This window comes from Anticarsia gemmatalis, chromosome 24, assembly GCF_050436995.1.
Source record: "Anticarsia gemmatalis isolate Benzon Research Colony breed Stoneville strain chromosome 24, ilAntGemm2 primary, whole genome shotgun sequence".
NCBI lineage: Eukaryota > Metazoa > Arthropoda > Insecta > Lepidoptera > Erebidae > Anticarsia > Anticarsia gemmatalis.
In genome coordinates, this window is record NC_134768.1 from 2,210,528 (window position 1) to 2,226,214 (window position 15,687).

Consider the following 15,687-nt stretch of genomic DNA (forward strand, 5'->3'; position numbering starts at 1 on the left):
TCTTAAAGTTCTTTAACCATAGGTATCGTTAAAGGATGGCAAAACAACGTTTGCCGGGTCAGCTATTATATAATATTATAAAAGCTAAATATTCTTTCAGTTACAGATTACACGCATTATTAAGATTTTCTGCCACGCAGCTTAAACGTGGGATGGCAGACTTTACTTAACTCATAGGTAAATAAGAACCAGTTAAGCAAATGCATATTTGAAACATTATTAATTAATAATGATAATGCGATATATATTTACTAAATATGGTTCAGTATGATAATGACATGATGTGTCTCATTTTTTTGTATATTTACGTCTCTCTTGCTACATAAGGTAAGCAGAAATTTGTTTACTGCAGTTTCCGAAAAAAATGTATAAAAGGCCCGTTTTTGGTATTTTTGGGTATTACAAGTAGCTCTCTGGGGGACAGTGTACCTCCTTAGAGAAGTTGTAATATTATATATAGTTATTTTTATATATTGATTAATATATCTTCGGCAACATGAAGATATTGATGGTCCTTTGGTAAGTGATCTTTGTTTTTTCTTTTACCCTTTTTATCTCATTGATCCAAATTTGTTATTGCTGTCTGTTAAAAAAAACAGACTTAACGAATTGTTTAATTTCTCAAACGATCGTACCAATAGGGGTACGATGAAGATATTGATGCACTAACCTTCCGCATAGCAATTAAAAATGGACAACAATGACACGGACTAGAAAATGAATACAGACTAGGTATTACCAAGTTAATTCATATATTATCTCCTAACAGTGCGGTGGTGGCAGCCTGCTACGGCGAATGTGAAAATAAGGACAGAAGTTTCCCCTCTGACTTCCTCTTCGGATGTGCTACTGCCGCTGTCCAAATTGAAGGCGGATGGAACGCAGATGGTAAGATTCTACAAAAACTAGCTCATAAGTTCTGATTTCAATTTCAAAAGGCTCAAAGTGATAGTGATTTTTTTAAATTAGGTAAGGGTGAAAGCATCTGGGACCGCATCACTCATAGATACCCCGAACTTGTCAGTGGACCCGTGCTCAATCCTGACGTCTCCTGCGACTCCTACAACAACTGGAAGCGCGATGTCGAGATGATGAGGGAAATGGGCCTTACAGCCTACCGTTTCTCGCTCTCCTGGTCCAGAATCCTCCCGAAAGGTTTTGCTAACGAAGTTAACCCTAAAGGCATCGAGTACTATAACAACTTGATCAACGAGATGGTGAAATACAACATTACTCCATTAGTCACTCTCTATCACTGGGACTTGCCTCAGCCACTCCAGGACTTGGGTGGACTTGCCAATCCCTTGATCACTAAGTGGTTTGAAGACTACGCCAGAGTTGCGTTCACAAACTTCGGAGACCGAGTCAAGCACTGGATCACCTTCAACGAACCCAGAGAGGTCTGCTACGAAGGTTACGGTTTCAACAACAAGGCTCCTCTCGTCAACTCATCTGCTATCGGTACCTACGTGTGTGCCAAAAATCTGGTTCTCTCTCACGCCAACGCTTATCATTTATATGACAAAGAATTCAAACCAATCCAAGGTGGTGAGTGTGGTATTACACTTAGTGTCCAATGGTTCTATCCCATGACTGATTCTGCTGAGGATGCATACGCTGCCGAAATTATGAGACAAGCTGAGGTAAGTTCTTTATAACAAACCATTTATTTTCTGCTTTTACTAAACTTTACGTATATTGTCAAGTTTCTAACCTAAAGTTTGTTATTTTTTCAGTGGGGTATCTACGCGCATCCTATTTACTCCAAAGAAGGTGGTTTCCCCAAGGAGTTCGCTGAAAGAGTAGCCGCTAAGAGCAAGGAGCAAGGATTCGGCTGGTCCCGTTTGGGAGAATACACTGAAGAGGAGAAGGCTTGGGCGCGGGGTACATCAGACTTCTTCGGAATTAACCACTACACAGCCTTCCAGATCTCCGCTACTAAATACATTGAAGCGTCGCCAGTACCTTCCTTAACTGATGATGAAGGTTTCGGTCACTTCAGACCCGCGGAATGGCCTGTTGCTGCATCAGCTTGGTGTGTGGTACGTATACAAAGTTGACTATCCTAATATTTCTCTATATTTAAGTAACAAAATCGGTGGAATATAGTACTAACTATCTATTCAGCTCATTTCTACTCACTATTGGGTAGATGTAGGCCTCCCGCATAGTACGCCATTTTTAAGATTCTGCGCGTGAAATTTGTAAGACTGCAATATCCATTGCAGTCTTACAAATTTCACGATATCATCCGACCATTTAGTTAGTCTAATTAGTCTAACCATAACATTTTGATTTCCTCTTAGATGGCTCCCAACAGTCTCTACAACGCGATCACTTTCCTGAACAACAAGTACAACCCTCCCAAATTCATCATCACTGAGAACGGCTGGTCCATCGCCATCGGTCGTGACCTGATCGATGATGACAGGATCACTTACCACAGGGCTGCTTGGGAAGATGTACTGGACCTGTTGGCAGCTGGCGTCAATGTTAAGGGATACATGGCCTGGAGTTTAATGGACAACTGGGAATGGCTTGGAGGAGTCACGTGAGTAGCCTTTGATTATTATTTTGCTTACCCGCGCAACTTGCGTCACATAAGAGAGAATTAGTCATAATTTTTCCCGTTTTTGTAACATTTTTCGTTGCTACTCTGCTCCTAATGGTCGTAACGTAATGTTATATAGCCTATAGCCCTTAACAGATAGGCTATCCAACAGTAAAATATTTTTTAAATTCGCACCAGTAGTTCCTGAGATAAGCGCGTTCAATCAAATAAACAAACGAACAAACTCTACTTGTATTTTTTTTTTTGTTAAAATTGTAGGTGACAAATGACCTCAATTTGAACACTAAGTGAGGATTCCCATATGTGTATCAATATAACGACAGCCGGAGATTTATTTTATGAATTTAATTGCCACAATATTAGGATTTTTGATTTTATTTGCAATCGTGGTTAAAAGTATACAATTTTATCTGCTTCAGTAGATATACAAAATAGAGTAAAATCATTAATATCAATAATAGTCATAGCTCAAATAACCGAAGAGCCTTGGACATATTAATAAACGTAGTGTATGCTTTAATTAGCTTTACAGCGTCTTATTCACTCATGTATAGTTTCAAAATTGATCCGAAGTGACAAAACACTAAGTAAGACTTTGACTGCCTCCGTGGCGCAATGGTTTAGGTCGCCACGCCAATACCATTGCGTCGGGAGGTCGTGGGTTCGATTCTCACACGGAACAATTTTTTGTGCGATCCACAATTAATTGTTTCGTGTTTGGTCGTGCTTTGTATCCGTTGTTTGTATGTTTGTAAAAGTCCCGCGACACAAGAGCAATTCTTAATGCGGGAGTTGGCTTTTAAGAACAGCGGGAATAAAAGAAACAAGAGAATTTTAACAATTTTTTTTTCTTCCCAGTGAACGTTTCGGTCTGTATGCCGTGGACTTCGAGGACCCAGCCCGTACTCGCACAGCCAGGAAGTCGGCCTTCGTATACAAGCAGCTCATCAAGGACCGTTGCATCGACTACTCTTATAACCCTACTAATTTGACAATGACCATCGACGAATAAGACCTGCTAAAGTACGAGTACTTCTGAATTACATACAAAAATTGTAGCTTCTTCGAATTTTTGAATTTTTTAATGATTTACAGGCCGTCAATGTTAGGCCTATAATTTAAATGCCTTCGTAATATTTTTGAAATTAAAGTTATGTATTTTATAAAAATGATTTAAGAGTTTTGTTTTATCCTCTTATGCTTTACACGCTTGCTGAAACTTATTAAGTATCTTAACTGCCCGCGTCTGGCGCAGTGGTTAACGTGGTCACCTCGCGTCATTAACCGTACTGCCGCGTGTGATGGGTTCGAATCCCGCCCGGGTCAAATCTTTGTCTGATGTGCACGAGTAATTGTTCTGAGCCTGGTTGTTAATGTATCTATATAAGTATATATTTAGAAGTATATAAGTATGTTTATCAGTTATTTGGTTACCATAGTACAAGCTCTGCTTAATTTGGAATTAAATGACCGTGTGTGAGTTGTCCAATGATATTTGTTTATCTAACAACAGAAGCATGTGAACGGGCATTTGTAAATGGCATTTAAGAAATTGTAAAGGTTTAGACCTTGTAGACATTAGCCAAAACTCTGAAAGTGTGTAAACATACCATTAGAGTTTGTAATCATGTAATTTATTACCTTTTCCCATTGCGGGACACCTTTTAAATTTGGCATTAAATTACATGGTTTATTATCCCGCTGTACAACGGCGGGCAACAAGCATTTCTCTTAATGCCAATATGCTGGTTTCATCCGTTGGATAAGCAATCAATGGCCGGGTTAACTTCTGGATTAGTTTCAGATAGTCTATCAGATGAAATTTTGACAGTTGTTTTGATACAATTGCTGTTGCTATATCTAGGAAATAGGTTGTTTTACACTCATAAGCTGACAAACTAGCCTCAAGTAGAAATCACATACCTTATCTTACTTCAAAGCATTTTTTCTTTTTTCACTGCTACATATGGCTGATCAGGCTTGGAGCCTATTCGTTGCACCTGAAAAGAAAATTTTTAAATTAAGTTTTTAAACTCTCGCGGCTTGTACTCCAAATGCGTGAAATGAAATTACGATACTTAGTTACATGACGTTTCGACCGTATTACAAATTTCATTTTTATTTCAAATTATTTTTAAACAATGCTTATTTTACAAACTGGTTGATTGTTTAAAGCTCTAGAAAGCAATTGAGGTGTCTAAAGGTCTTCTGCGATAAAATAACGATTTGTTAAACAAAGTAAACATATTTTGGTATGAAATTAATCCATACTTGTTATTATAACGCGATTGAATATTCCGTGGTCTCATGCTGACCACCACGGTTGATACAATTCGATTGAATTTAAATTGAATTTACGGAACCCTATTAGCATAACAAAAAAAGTCCAATATAATGAATAATCTAATTTCTTACTTTTTTTGAGAAGAGTTTTTTTGTCATTTTCCAAGGTTGAGTAGACACTTGCATGGTAGGTGTTTGTAAGAAAACTGCTGTTGCTAACGAAATAACATGAAAAATAAGCAATTGTTTATCTTTGTTTTGTTGTAAGAATACTTAGTATCTATCAAATTGAAGCGATGTCAGATAAAATGATTGCGGGAGACATTTGTAGTGCGAGATAAAACCTAGAATTGTTGTATTAAATTGACAAAACTGACATATTGTGTAATGCCTGTAGACTAATAACATTATAAGAGGCGCTCATAGCTTGCCGGTCAATAAGCGATCACTAAGTTAAGTAACCCTAGCACGGACTTCATGGATGGGTGATCGCATGCCATGGACATGGCCTAACGATTGTTAGCTTAATTAATAACAACCAGTTCCGATTTTACGTGCCCTCCACAGCAGTGATCAGAAGCTTTCATTCATAGAAAACACTTCTGTTTTTTAAGTTCCACCTATGGAATATCTTATGGACGTTTTGGTCATATAGGCAGTAACAATTTTCAAAATGTTGTTGTTTCATTTCACTGCACTTAAAAGCAAAGAGAAGTATCAGAAAGGTCTGGAATACTATCAAAGTACCATAATTTTGACGAACCAATAAGCTACCATATTTATGTATGCTACATACAATTTGTATTACATAACAAAAACAAGATTAGATTTTATCCAAGTGATAATAAAATGTCGGATGCTAGGATTGAACTGCGACATTGAAATAAATAAATTTCGGCAACTACAAGCAACAAAACGTTTAGTATAGAGATAACTGCCAGTCATGAAACTCCTAGTAATATTAAGGTAAAATATTTTATTTACAATATTCCACTATGTAATAATGTAGTAAAAAGATTTTTCCGACGAAGCATATTTTTGAGAGGACAGTAAGATTGATTACCTAATCTGTGTTGTGTTTCAACAGTTTGCTGGTCGTGGCTTGCCATGGCTTGTCTGTAAAGCAACAAAGAAGTTTCCCTTCTGACTTTCTCTTTGGCTGTGCCACCGCCTCTTACCAAGTTGAGGGAGCTTGGAACGAAGATGGTAAGTGTCCTTTTTTATTTTTATTTATCAAAACGTCGAAAGTTTTCGTAATGTTATGTCTTGGTTTACCAGGCAAGGGTGAAAGTATCTGGGATTACCTCACTCACAACAATCCTGGCGCTGTTCAGGATCAGAGCAACGCAGACATCACCGCTGACTCCTACCACAATTACAAGCGTGATGTTGAAATGATGAGGGAATTAGGCCTTGATGCCTACCGCTTCTCTCTCTCCTGGTCCAGAATCCTCCCGACAGGCTTCGCCAATGAAGTCAATCCTAAAGGCATCGAGTACTACAACAATTTCATCGATGAGATGCTGAAATACGGCATCACTCCCATGGTCACCCTCTACCATTGGGATCTGCCACAAAAGCTACAAGAGTTAGGTGGACTCGCTAACCCTCTATTTGCTGATTGGTATGAAGACTACGCTAGAGTAGTGTTTGAAAATTTCGGAGACAGGGTTAAGCACTGGATCACTTTCAACGAGCCTAGAGAGATCTGCTACGAAGGATATGGCTTCGACAACAAGGCTCCACTTTTGAACTCTTCTGCTGTCGGCACTTACTTGTGTGCCAAACATCTAGTTCTCGCTCACGCTAACGCGTACCATGCCTACAACAATGACTTCAAACCAACGCAAGGTGGAGTGTGTGGTATCACCGTCAGTATCAACTGGTTTGGACCACTAACTGATTCTGCTGAAGACGAATTTGCTGCTGAAATTGCAAGACAAGCAGAGGTGAAGAAAAAACAATAATTTCTTTAATTACTTTTAGCAAATTTTTGCATACTTGTTTTCACGATATTTGTTTTTCCAGTGGGGTTTGTACACCGAGCCTATCTTCTCTACTGAAGGTGGCTTCCCTAAAGAATTTTCCGAACGAGTTGCTGAGAAAAGTGCGCAGCAAGGCTACCTTTGGTCCCGTTTACCAGCATTCACAGAGGAAGAGAAAGCTCGGGCACTTGGTGCCTCTGACTTTTTAGGAGTAAACCACTACACATCTCGACTGATTTCAGCAACAGAATATAAAAGTACTGGGGCTGTGCCATCTCTGGTAGATGATGAAGATATTGGTATTTACGTGCCTGAGGATTGGCCCGTTGCGCAATCGCCTTGGCTAGTGGTAAGCACTGTTATATACCTATTATCTGAAGAACGTAGTCTAAGCCTTACTACACTCACATTGTGCGGCACTAATCGGCCTAGCCGGGTGGCAAAACCGAATGTGTGTAGATGAACCCTATCGGCACAAGCCGAATCATTGAGTGGAGGCGGTTTTGTTATTCGATAAATATTGCCGAACCATAATGTGTGCAGCAAGCCTAATACCGTATTTTTTAAAACTATTGTTAACTTTACTCCCAGATGGCTCCAGACAGCATCTACAACGCGCTAACACATTTGCACAAGAAATATAACAGTCCTGTTATCTATATTACTGAAAATGGCTGGTCTATCGGTCCTGGTCGTGACCTGATAGATGATGACAGGATTACGTACTACAGAGCAGCTTTGGAGAGTGTACTGGACACTTTGGATGCTGGTGTCAATCTGAAGGGTTATATGGCTTGGAGTCTGATGGACAACTTTGAGTGGCTGGAGGGATACACGTAAGGGAACTGTTTTAAATAACGTAAAAGTCTTACAAAACTCATTGAAGTATTATATTATTGTGTGTTTTTGAGACAATTTGGTTCAAATTGTGACCACTTTTCTAATGCAGACTGAGTATGAGGTTAAAGCAACGATTCTAGTTTTCACTGTAACTTCTTTTTTTAATTGACAGAGCACGTTTCGGACTTTACGCCGTAGACTTCGAAGACCCAGCCCGCACTCGCACTCCCAGAAAGTCAGCGTTTGTCTACAAACACATTATCAAGAACCGATACATCGACCACGAATATGAACCTGAAACCATGACGATGACCATCGACGAAGGAAACTAAGACCACTAAGCTTATGTAATACTTTTACATATTACAGCTAAAAACTACCAAAAAGCTTTCGAGATTTAAAAAAACTAGTTTGTAAGACGCATAATATAGTGCTCTATTTAAAACCTATTTATTTGATTGAAATAAAAAAATCGGGCTATATGTATTTTGTTTTCTTTCACCTTTTCCGATAGTGTATACCACTGTCCCACCTTTCAGGTCGGAGAGTTCTATAACCGCTAGTACGTAAGGGGGCTTATTACCGGAGAAGACCGTTGCCCAGCAGTGGGAAAGTCAATTTTATTATTAATTACTTTCCAATATTGTTATAGCTAAGAAAAACATCCGTAGTTTACATAATGTATCAACATGACAACGAAAGAAATATCTCGATAATGCTTTGTTTTTTAAGACAGAATGCTGACTGGACTAGTTTTTATCTTGCCTGCATTGAGTGGTAGCAGCCGATAAACCTTAGATTTGTTCGAGAATGTTCGCCGTTGTTATGGCAACTAGCAATGTAGCAAATTCTGCCGATTGCTCCCAGGTAGATTAGTCCTGAATATATTCTTAAAAAAATTACCCACATATGAAGCAAGAATAATTGTTGATGACTGTCTAGTGTCTATCAGGATCAGCTGTAATAACTGAGGTAATGTGCCTTAATGTGGTAGAGTGGCGCATAAGGAATAAGCACTTAATCAAAATCAAATTATTCATGCCTTTAGATCAAGTACAGACAGTGAATTGACCGGCAGTTCGAAAGCTAATAAAAAGAGCTGGCAAGAAACTCCTTGCCACTCTTTTTAATTTTAAGAAGAATAATAAAGAAAATCTGTATAATAAGGTTATACTACTACTGCAAATTCATGCAGTAGTTTTGTGATTGTGATAGTGGTAGGTAAGTATTTTGCAAGCAATAAAATAGGTACTTAAGACTGCTTATCTCATACTTTCATCCAAAAATAAAGTATTATTTAGTTATCTACATCTTAATTCTGTTGGAGTGATGTCAAGATAAGACAATATAGTGCTTTGCGGGAGACGTTTGCATTTTAAGATAAAATTCAATACAATGTCGCGGGTCTATTGTGAAATTAGTCATATCGTGTTATATCTGGTTATTTCTACTAACAAAGTGGAACACAAAACTAAACGAAGAATTGACATTGTATTAATAAAGTATCTTTTAACTAAATCAGTTGACATTTTGACAGCAATATTAATATTTAGTTTGTACATTAGTAATAGTGAAACATTATAATTATTCTTAGGTACTTTTTACCCATTTTATCATTTAGGTAACAGGGAAATCATTCGATACTATGTCATTTTTCTCTATTATTCGTATTATACAAATTCAAATAAGTATGTTATGTGTTTACAACAAAACTTTTTTTAATTTATTTAAATAAATAGAACTTAAGATGTAATGATTCTGTCTTTATGAACGATATGTGGCTCGAGAAACCGTTAGCGCGGTCATTCCTTAGATGGAAGACCATTAGTTTAGTCGATTTAGATAACAGTACCTTCGATATAAAAAAAATAACCAAATTGGTGCCCATATTAAACGTGTAGTAGTTATCTTCAGCATAAACAAACAATACTATTTAAAGATACTTTGTTATTTTTCTCGGCACTTTAAAATTCAGCGTGAAATGTCCGATTTTACTAGTGAACCGTGACACACAAGATTGTTGTTTACAAGTATGTGTCGAAGTATAAATACCAATACATTTTGAATGACAATATCTTTCAGACATGAAGATCCTGGTGATACTTAGGTATGTATTGAAATTTTATTTGCTATCGTTTGGGTTGAAGTATCTAGTGCATATGTAGGTTCAATTAGGTTCCTAATCTATACTAATAATATAAAGCTGAATAGTTTGTTTGTTTGTTTGAACGCGCTAATGTCTGGAACTACTAGTTCGAATTGAAAAAATCTATACTAATAATAAAAAGCTGAAGACTTTGTTTGTTTGAACGCCCTAATCTCAGGAACTACTGGTTCGAACTGAAAAAGTCTTTGTGTTGAATAGACCATTTATCGACGCAGGCCTCTTTGAGGAGGCTTTAGGCCATGTAACATCACGCTACGGCCATTAGGAGCGGAGTAGCAACGAAAAATGTTACAAAAACTGTGACCCATTCTCTCTTATGTGACGCAACCGAAGTTGCGTGGGTCAGCTCGTCTTATATGAAGCTCAACCCCCTTTACAATGAAGAAACAATCCCTCAAGATAGATAGTTTAGATTCCGATTTATACTATTTTCGCACTTATTATATTTTTTGTTTGGATTTGGCTACTACTCGTGGAAAAGTGTTTGTCTTGAGCACCTGCGCAAATACTTAATTTTATGTTTTAATTTAGCCTACCTTAGATACTTCGCTCTACTACGATAATAGTTCTACGTAAGAAAAGTAGAACTATTACAAAAAATGTTCATATCGATCAAAGCTACTTGCTAAATCAATATTTAAAAGAAATCAAAGAATAACTACAATGGTCAAAATAACAGCAACTGACATTAGAATAATTTTTGTTATGCCATCAGTTTGGTGGCAGCATGCTACGGCGCAACTGTGAAGCAGCAGCGGAGTTTCCCTGCTGACTTCCTGTTTGGCTGTGCCAGTGCTTCCTACCAGGTCGAGGGAGCATGGAACGAAGATGGTAAGTAAAAGAACTCTACTAATGCCCGGTTTCTGAGTACATTTAGGGGTAGTTTTTCTATTCAATAGCGTTTTTGTTGTATAAGTTTAAACGCTATTGAATAGATAAACTATCGCTAAATGTACCTACCTCAGAAACCGGGGGTGAGTTGTTATTCTGTTTTTGGAAGGTTAAGTAATGAGTGCTATTCCCCATCAGGAAAAGGTGAAAACATCTGGGACTACATGACCCACAATACTCCTGAAGTGATCAAGGATCTAAGCAACGGTGACATCGCCGCTGACTCCTACCACAACTACAAGCGCGATGTTGAAATGATGAGGGAATTGGGTCTCGATGCCTACAGGTTCTCTCTCTCCTGGTCCAGAATCCTCCCGACAGGCTTCGCCAATGAAGTCAATCCTAAAGGCATCGAGTAATATAATAATTTTATCGATGAGATGCTGAAATACGGCATCACTCCCATGGTCACCCTTTACCATTGGGATCTGCCTCAAAAACTACAAGAGCTCGGTGGATTTGCCAATCCCTTATTTGCTAGTTGGTATGAAGATTACGCCAGAGTTGTGTTCGAGAAGTTCGGAGACAGGGTTAAGCACTGGATGACTTTCAACGAACCGAGGGAGATCTGCTACGAAGGTTATGGCTTTAGCACTAAAGCGCCTCGTCTGAACTCGGCCGCTGTCGGAACCTATTTGTGTGCAAAGCATTTAGTTCTTGCTCACGCTAACGCTTATCACGCTTACAATAACGTTTTTAAACCAACCCAAGGTGGTCAGTGTGGTATCGCTATAAGTGTCAACTGGCATGGACCCCTTACTGATTCTGCTGAGGATGAATTTGCTGCCGAAATGGCAAGACAGGGAGAGGTGAGGACATAACTATTAAAATGATTGTAGTCTATCAATGACTTGTCTTAAGGAACAAATTTCAATGATATGTTACATTTTCAGTGGGGCCTGTACGCTGAACCTATTTTCTCAGCTGAGGGTGGTTTCCCCAAAGAGTTCTCCGAGAGGGTTGCTAAGAAGAGTGCAGAGCAAGGATACCCCTGGTCACGTTTGCCAGAGTTTACTGAAGAAGAGAAGGCTTGGGCGCGAGGTGCCTCAGATTTCTTAGGGGTAAATCATTACACCGCCCGCCTGGTGGGAGCCAAGGAGCCCGCAGGAGCTGATGTAGCAGCTTCCCTGATAACTGATGAGGATGTTGCTACTTATTTACCTGAGGAATGGCCCGTTGCTGAATCACCGTGGCTGGCAGTAAGCATTAATTGTTATTTCCATTGTTTTATTAGTTTCTACTAGTCACCCTAAGCTTCCTTAATTTAGCTTTTACGTATGTTTATTTATTTATTTATTTATTTATAACAAGGTACAGTTACAGAATACAGACTAGGTAGGACTTAAGCAACACATTAACATGACATTTTAAATCTGCACTCCAATTACTACTGTACACAAAATTCAAAATTTATACAGTTTCAATGACGTGAGTGTGTTTGAGTGTTTACATGAAAATTAAAAAGACATAGTTACAATTTTTGCTAACGTATTTATCGTGGGTATATTAAAAACATGTTAAGATTTATTCAAATTGCGCAATAATTCCATGAATCTACTGTGACTGTTAACAAATATATCAACATGAGAACAAATATCGTTAAACTGTCTACACATTCTAAATAGTGCATTATTTTGAGACACATTATTATTACACGGTGGTATTCGAAACAGCTGCGGAGTACGCACAGATCGAGTAGGTACCTTGAAGTGTAACTGACTCAGGAGAGTTGCATTAAATGAACCATTCACGATTTTAAATAGTGTAGACATGTCGCTCATCCATCTCCTTCTATCCAATCCGACCATGTTAAAGTACTGAAGTCGTGCCTCGTACTCAGGTATCTTACGTCTTAGGCCGCATTTCAAGCAAAGAGCTCTCACAAACCGCCTTTGTATAGCCTCTATACGTTCTATATGTGTTTTGTATATCGGAGCCCACACTGATGAGCAGTACTCAATGATACTTCTGACTAAAGCATAGTATAGCGTTATAAGTGAACTAGTATGCCTAAACGGTTTTGAATTCCGAAGTACGAAGGATAACATGCGGTTGGCTCTATTGCATACGTGATCATAATGTGGTCTAAATGACATGTCTGAGTCAAAGATTACCCCCAAGTCACGAACCTCCCTTACTCTCTCCATTATTATGCCATTGATATTATAATTGTATTTGATTGGTGTTTTGGCTTTAGTGAATGATATAACCTGACATTTCTTTATATTTAATGACATATAGTTCTCGTCACACCATTTAGATACCGTATTGATATCTGACTGGAGTGCTTCACAGTCTCGGTGATCGGCAATACGTCTAAAAATTTTAATGTCATCAGCGTAGGCTAAACATTCACTGTCAATTTTACTGAGTAAGTCATTGACGAATATCAAGAACAGTAATGGCCCTAAATTTGAGCCTTGTGGGACGCCTGAAGTTGCCAAAAATGGTATAGATTCGTACCCACTAAGCGCAACAAGTTGAGTTCGGTTTGATAGGTATGATTTTATCCACCTATACAAATTTCCATGTATTCCGACATGATGGGCCTTCGAAAGAAGAGCAACATGATCTACACGATCAAATGCTTTTGAAAAATCTGTATATATAGAGTCTACTTGCTGTTTGTAATTAAAAGATTCACATATATAAGTTGTATAACACAGCAGGTTCGAGTTAGTTGATCTTCCCGTGATAAACCCATGTTGACGCGGATTCAATAAATGAGTGAAGTGACTATATATATGCCTATAAACAAAGCCCTCGAATATTTTTGCAAACCAGTTGAGTATACAGATCGGTCTATAATTAGATACGTTACTCTTATCACCCGATTTATAAACTGGAGTGATCTTAGCAACCTTCCATAACTCCGGAAAAATTCCTTCTTGAAGGGATTTGTTGTATATAATTGATAGCGGTGTTACAAGCTTAGTTGCGCACAATCGTATAAAGATAGGCGGTATACCGTCAAAGCCACCGTTTTTTGTAAGATCCACATTTTTTAACTTTTGTAATATGTCATGATCTGTTATATGCAACTGACTAATGGCATAGGTCGATGCTTGAAAGTTGGGACGGTAATTTGTAGCTGTATTAGGGTAATATACCGATGAAAAATACTCAGCAAATAGGTTGACAATATCACTACCCGTGTTAGAAACGTTATCTTTATAATACACGCTACATGGGATACTGTTGGTGACTCGTTTACTTTTAGTGTATCGCCAAAAAGCTTTTATATTGACCTTAAGATCACATTCAATTCGCTCAATATATGTCTTAAAGCATTGATTAATGACGATCTTAACTCGAGCTCTAAGTAAAGAAAACATGTCGTAATCTCTCGGATTTCTGTAACGCTTAAATTTTTTATGGGCTTTATGTTTAGATGCCAATAACCTAATTAAATCCTTCGAGAACCAAGTGGGATAGCTGTTATTAGAAAATTTTGTTGTGGGGGTATATTTTTCAATCATTGAATAGATTTTATTATAAAAAAATTGAACAAAGTCGTTACATCCCAGTTGCGATGCGTGTTTCTCCCAGTCAATATCTTCCAGGTCTCTATTACAACTCTCATAATTTGTTTTACGATAGTTTAATTTATTAAGGGATTTATTATGGGTCAGTATTGAGATACTAGTTCTCAATACAATTTCAAAAGGCGGATGATGCAAGTCAACGCGACTAATGGGCAGTGCAGGCGTCACACTCAGTAAATCAGGGAAATCAGTAAAAACTAAGTCAAGTATCCGATTATATGAAGACGCAACCGAATTACCACAGCAACTATCTATCTAAAGACCAGCGATGTAAAACATTGCTTAACGTATTGATCGTTACAGACATTTAATATCAACAGCAAATTAAAAATGTTTCTATACCTATTTTTTTTTTTGTTCTAGATGGCTCCAAACAGCATCTACAACGCACTGACACATCTTCAAAAGAAATACAACAACCCGATCATTTACATCACGGAGAACGGCTGGTCTATTGCTCCTGAACGTGACCTGATGGATGATGACAGGATTACGTACTACAGAGCTGCACTTGAGAGTGTTCTGGACACTTTGGATGCTGGGGTTAATCTGAAGGGTTATATGGCGTGGAGTCTGCTGGACAACTTCGAATGGATGGAAGGATACACGTGAGTAGACTAATGACTTTGAACTTTACTACTTTTGTACTTAGGACAGTTTTAAGTATAGAAGCAACTGGTTGCCATATTTTTATGACAAGGGTCCTATAAGTCAAAGATTTCGTGGCACGGAATACATGCAGAGTTAAATATTTTACTTTCATGAGTATAAAATGAGAAAAAGTAATAGATTTTTTTTTTGTTGGAAGGCTGATTTTCGACTGTTTTTTTTTTCTACAGAGAACGATTCGGCCTGTACCATGTGGACTTCGAGGACCCAGCCCGCACTCGCACAGCCAGGAAGTCAGCCTTCGTATACAAACACATCATCAAGAACCGCTACATCGACCACGAGTATGAACCTGAGACTTTGACGATAACCATCGACGAAGGAAACTAAAGTATAATAAAATCCTATAAAAAATAAATAAAAATTGTACATAGCTTAAAAGATTGTTTAATTTTTATGATAGAAAGGAATAACCCAATTTTTGTCTCTTGTAAAATAGCCAAGGTAGCAAGAAGTAGTACCTACTTCAAGTATTCAAATTAAATTAGTACTTACCTCTATTTATAGTGACTCCTTCCATCTTGACACAAAACTGAAGACACATTTCGCCGACGTACCTATGCAGTTTTGTTTCTCCGGTTACATGGATTCAAATAAATATGTTTTTGTGATTCTCGAATGAATTATTACAACGTTCCCGCCAAACGCTAATAAGTCAAAAACCATTTTATTCTATAATTTTGCTTTCATATTCATTGGAGCAAGGGCAATTTTATCCATACAGCCAGTCTAAGG

The 15,687-nt window shown here is 38.0% G+C and overlaps 2 protein-coding genes and 1 pseudogene across 2 annotated transcripts; all 3 read left to right on the forward strand.

The window, feature by feature from the left end:
- Positions 1 to 406: 406 nt before the first annotated feature.
- On the forward strand, positions 407 to 3,744 carry LOC142983608 (myrosinase 1-like). Its single transcript, XM_076130577.1, has 6 exons — positions 407 to 519; positions 770 to 888; positions 970 to 1,643; positions 1,737 to 2,042; positions 2,307 to 2,551; positions 3,431 to 3,744. Exons 1-6 carry the CDS (start codon positions 497 to 499, stop codon positions 3,582 to 3,584), a joined length of 1,521 nt encoding a protein of 506 aa, XP_075986692.1. The 5' UTR covers positions 407 to 496; the 3' UTR covers positions 3,585 to 3,744.
- Positions 3,745 to 5,750: 2,006 nt separating this feature from the next.
- LOC142983531 (myrosinase 1-like) lies at positions 5,751 to 8,059 on the forward strand. The gene is made up of 6 exons (XM_076130458.1): positions 5,751 to 5,821; positions 5,943 to 6,061; positions 6,134 to 6,804; positions 6,884 to 7,189; positions 7,432 to 7,676; positions 7,853 to 8,059. The coding sequence occupies exons 1-6, from the start codon at positions 5,799 to 5,801 to the stop codon at positions 8,010 to 8,012; spliced, it is 1,524 nt and encodes a 507-aa protein (XP_075986573.1). The 5' UTR covers positions 5,751 to 5,798; the 3' UTR covers positions 8,013 to 8,059.
- Positions 8,060 to 9,764: 1,705 nt separating this feature from the next.
- On the forward strand, positions 9,765 to 15,324 carry LOC142983533 (myrosinase 1-like; annotated as a pseudogene).
- Positions 15,325 to 15,687: the final 363 nt, after the last annotated feature.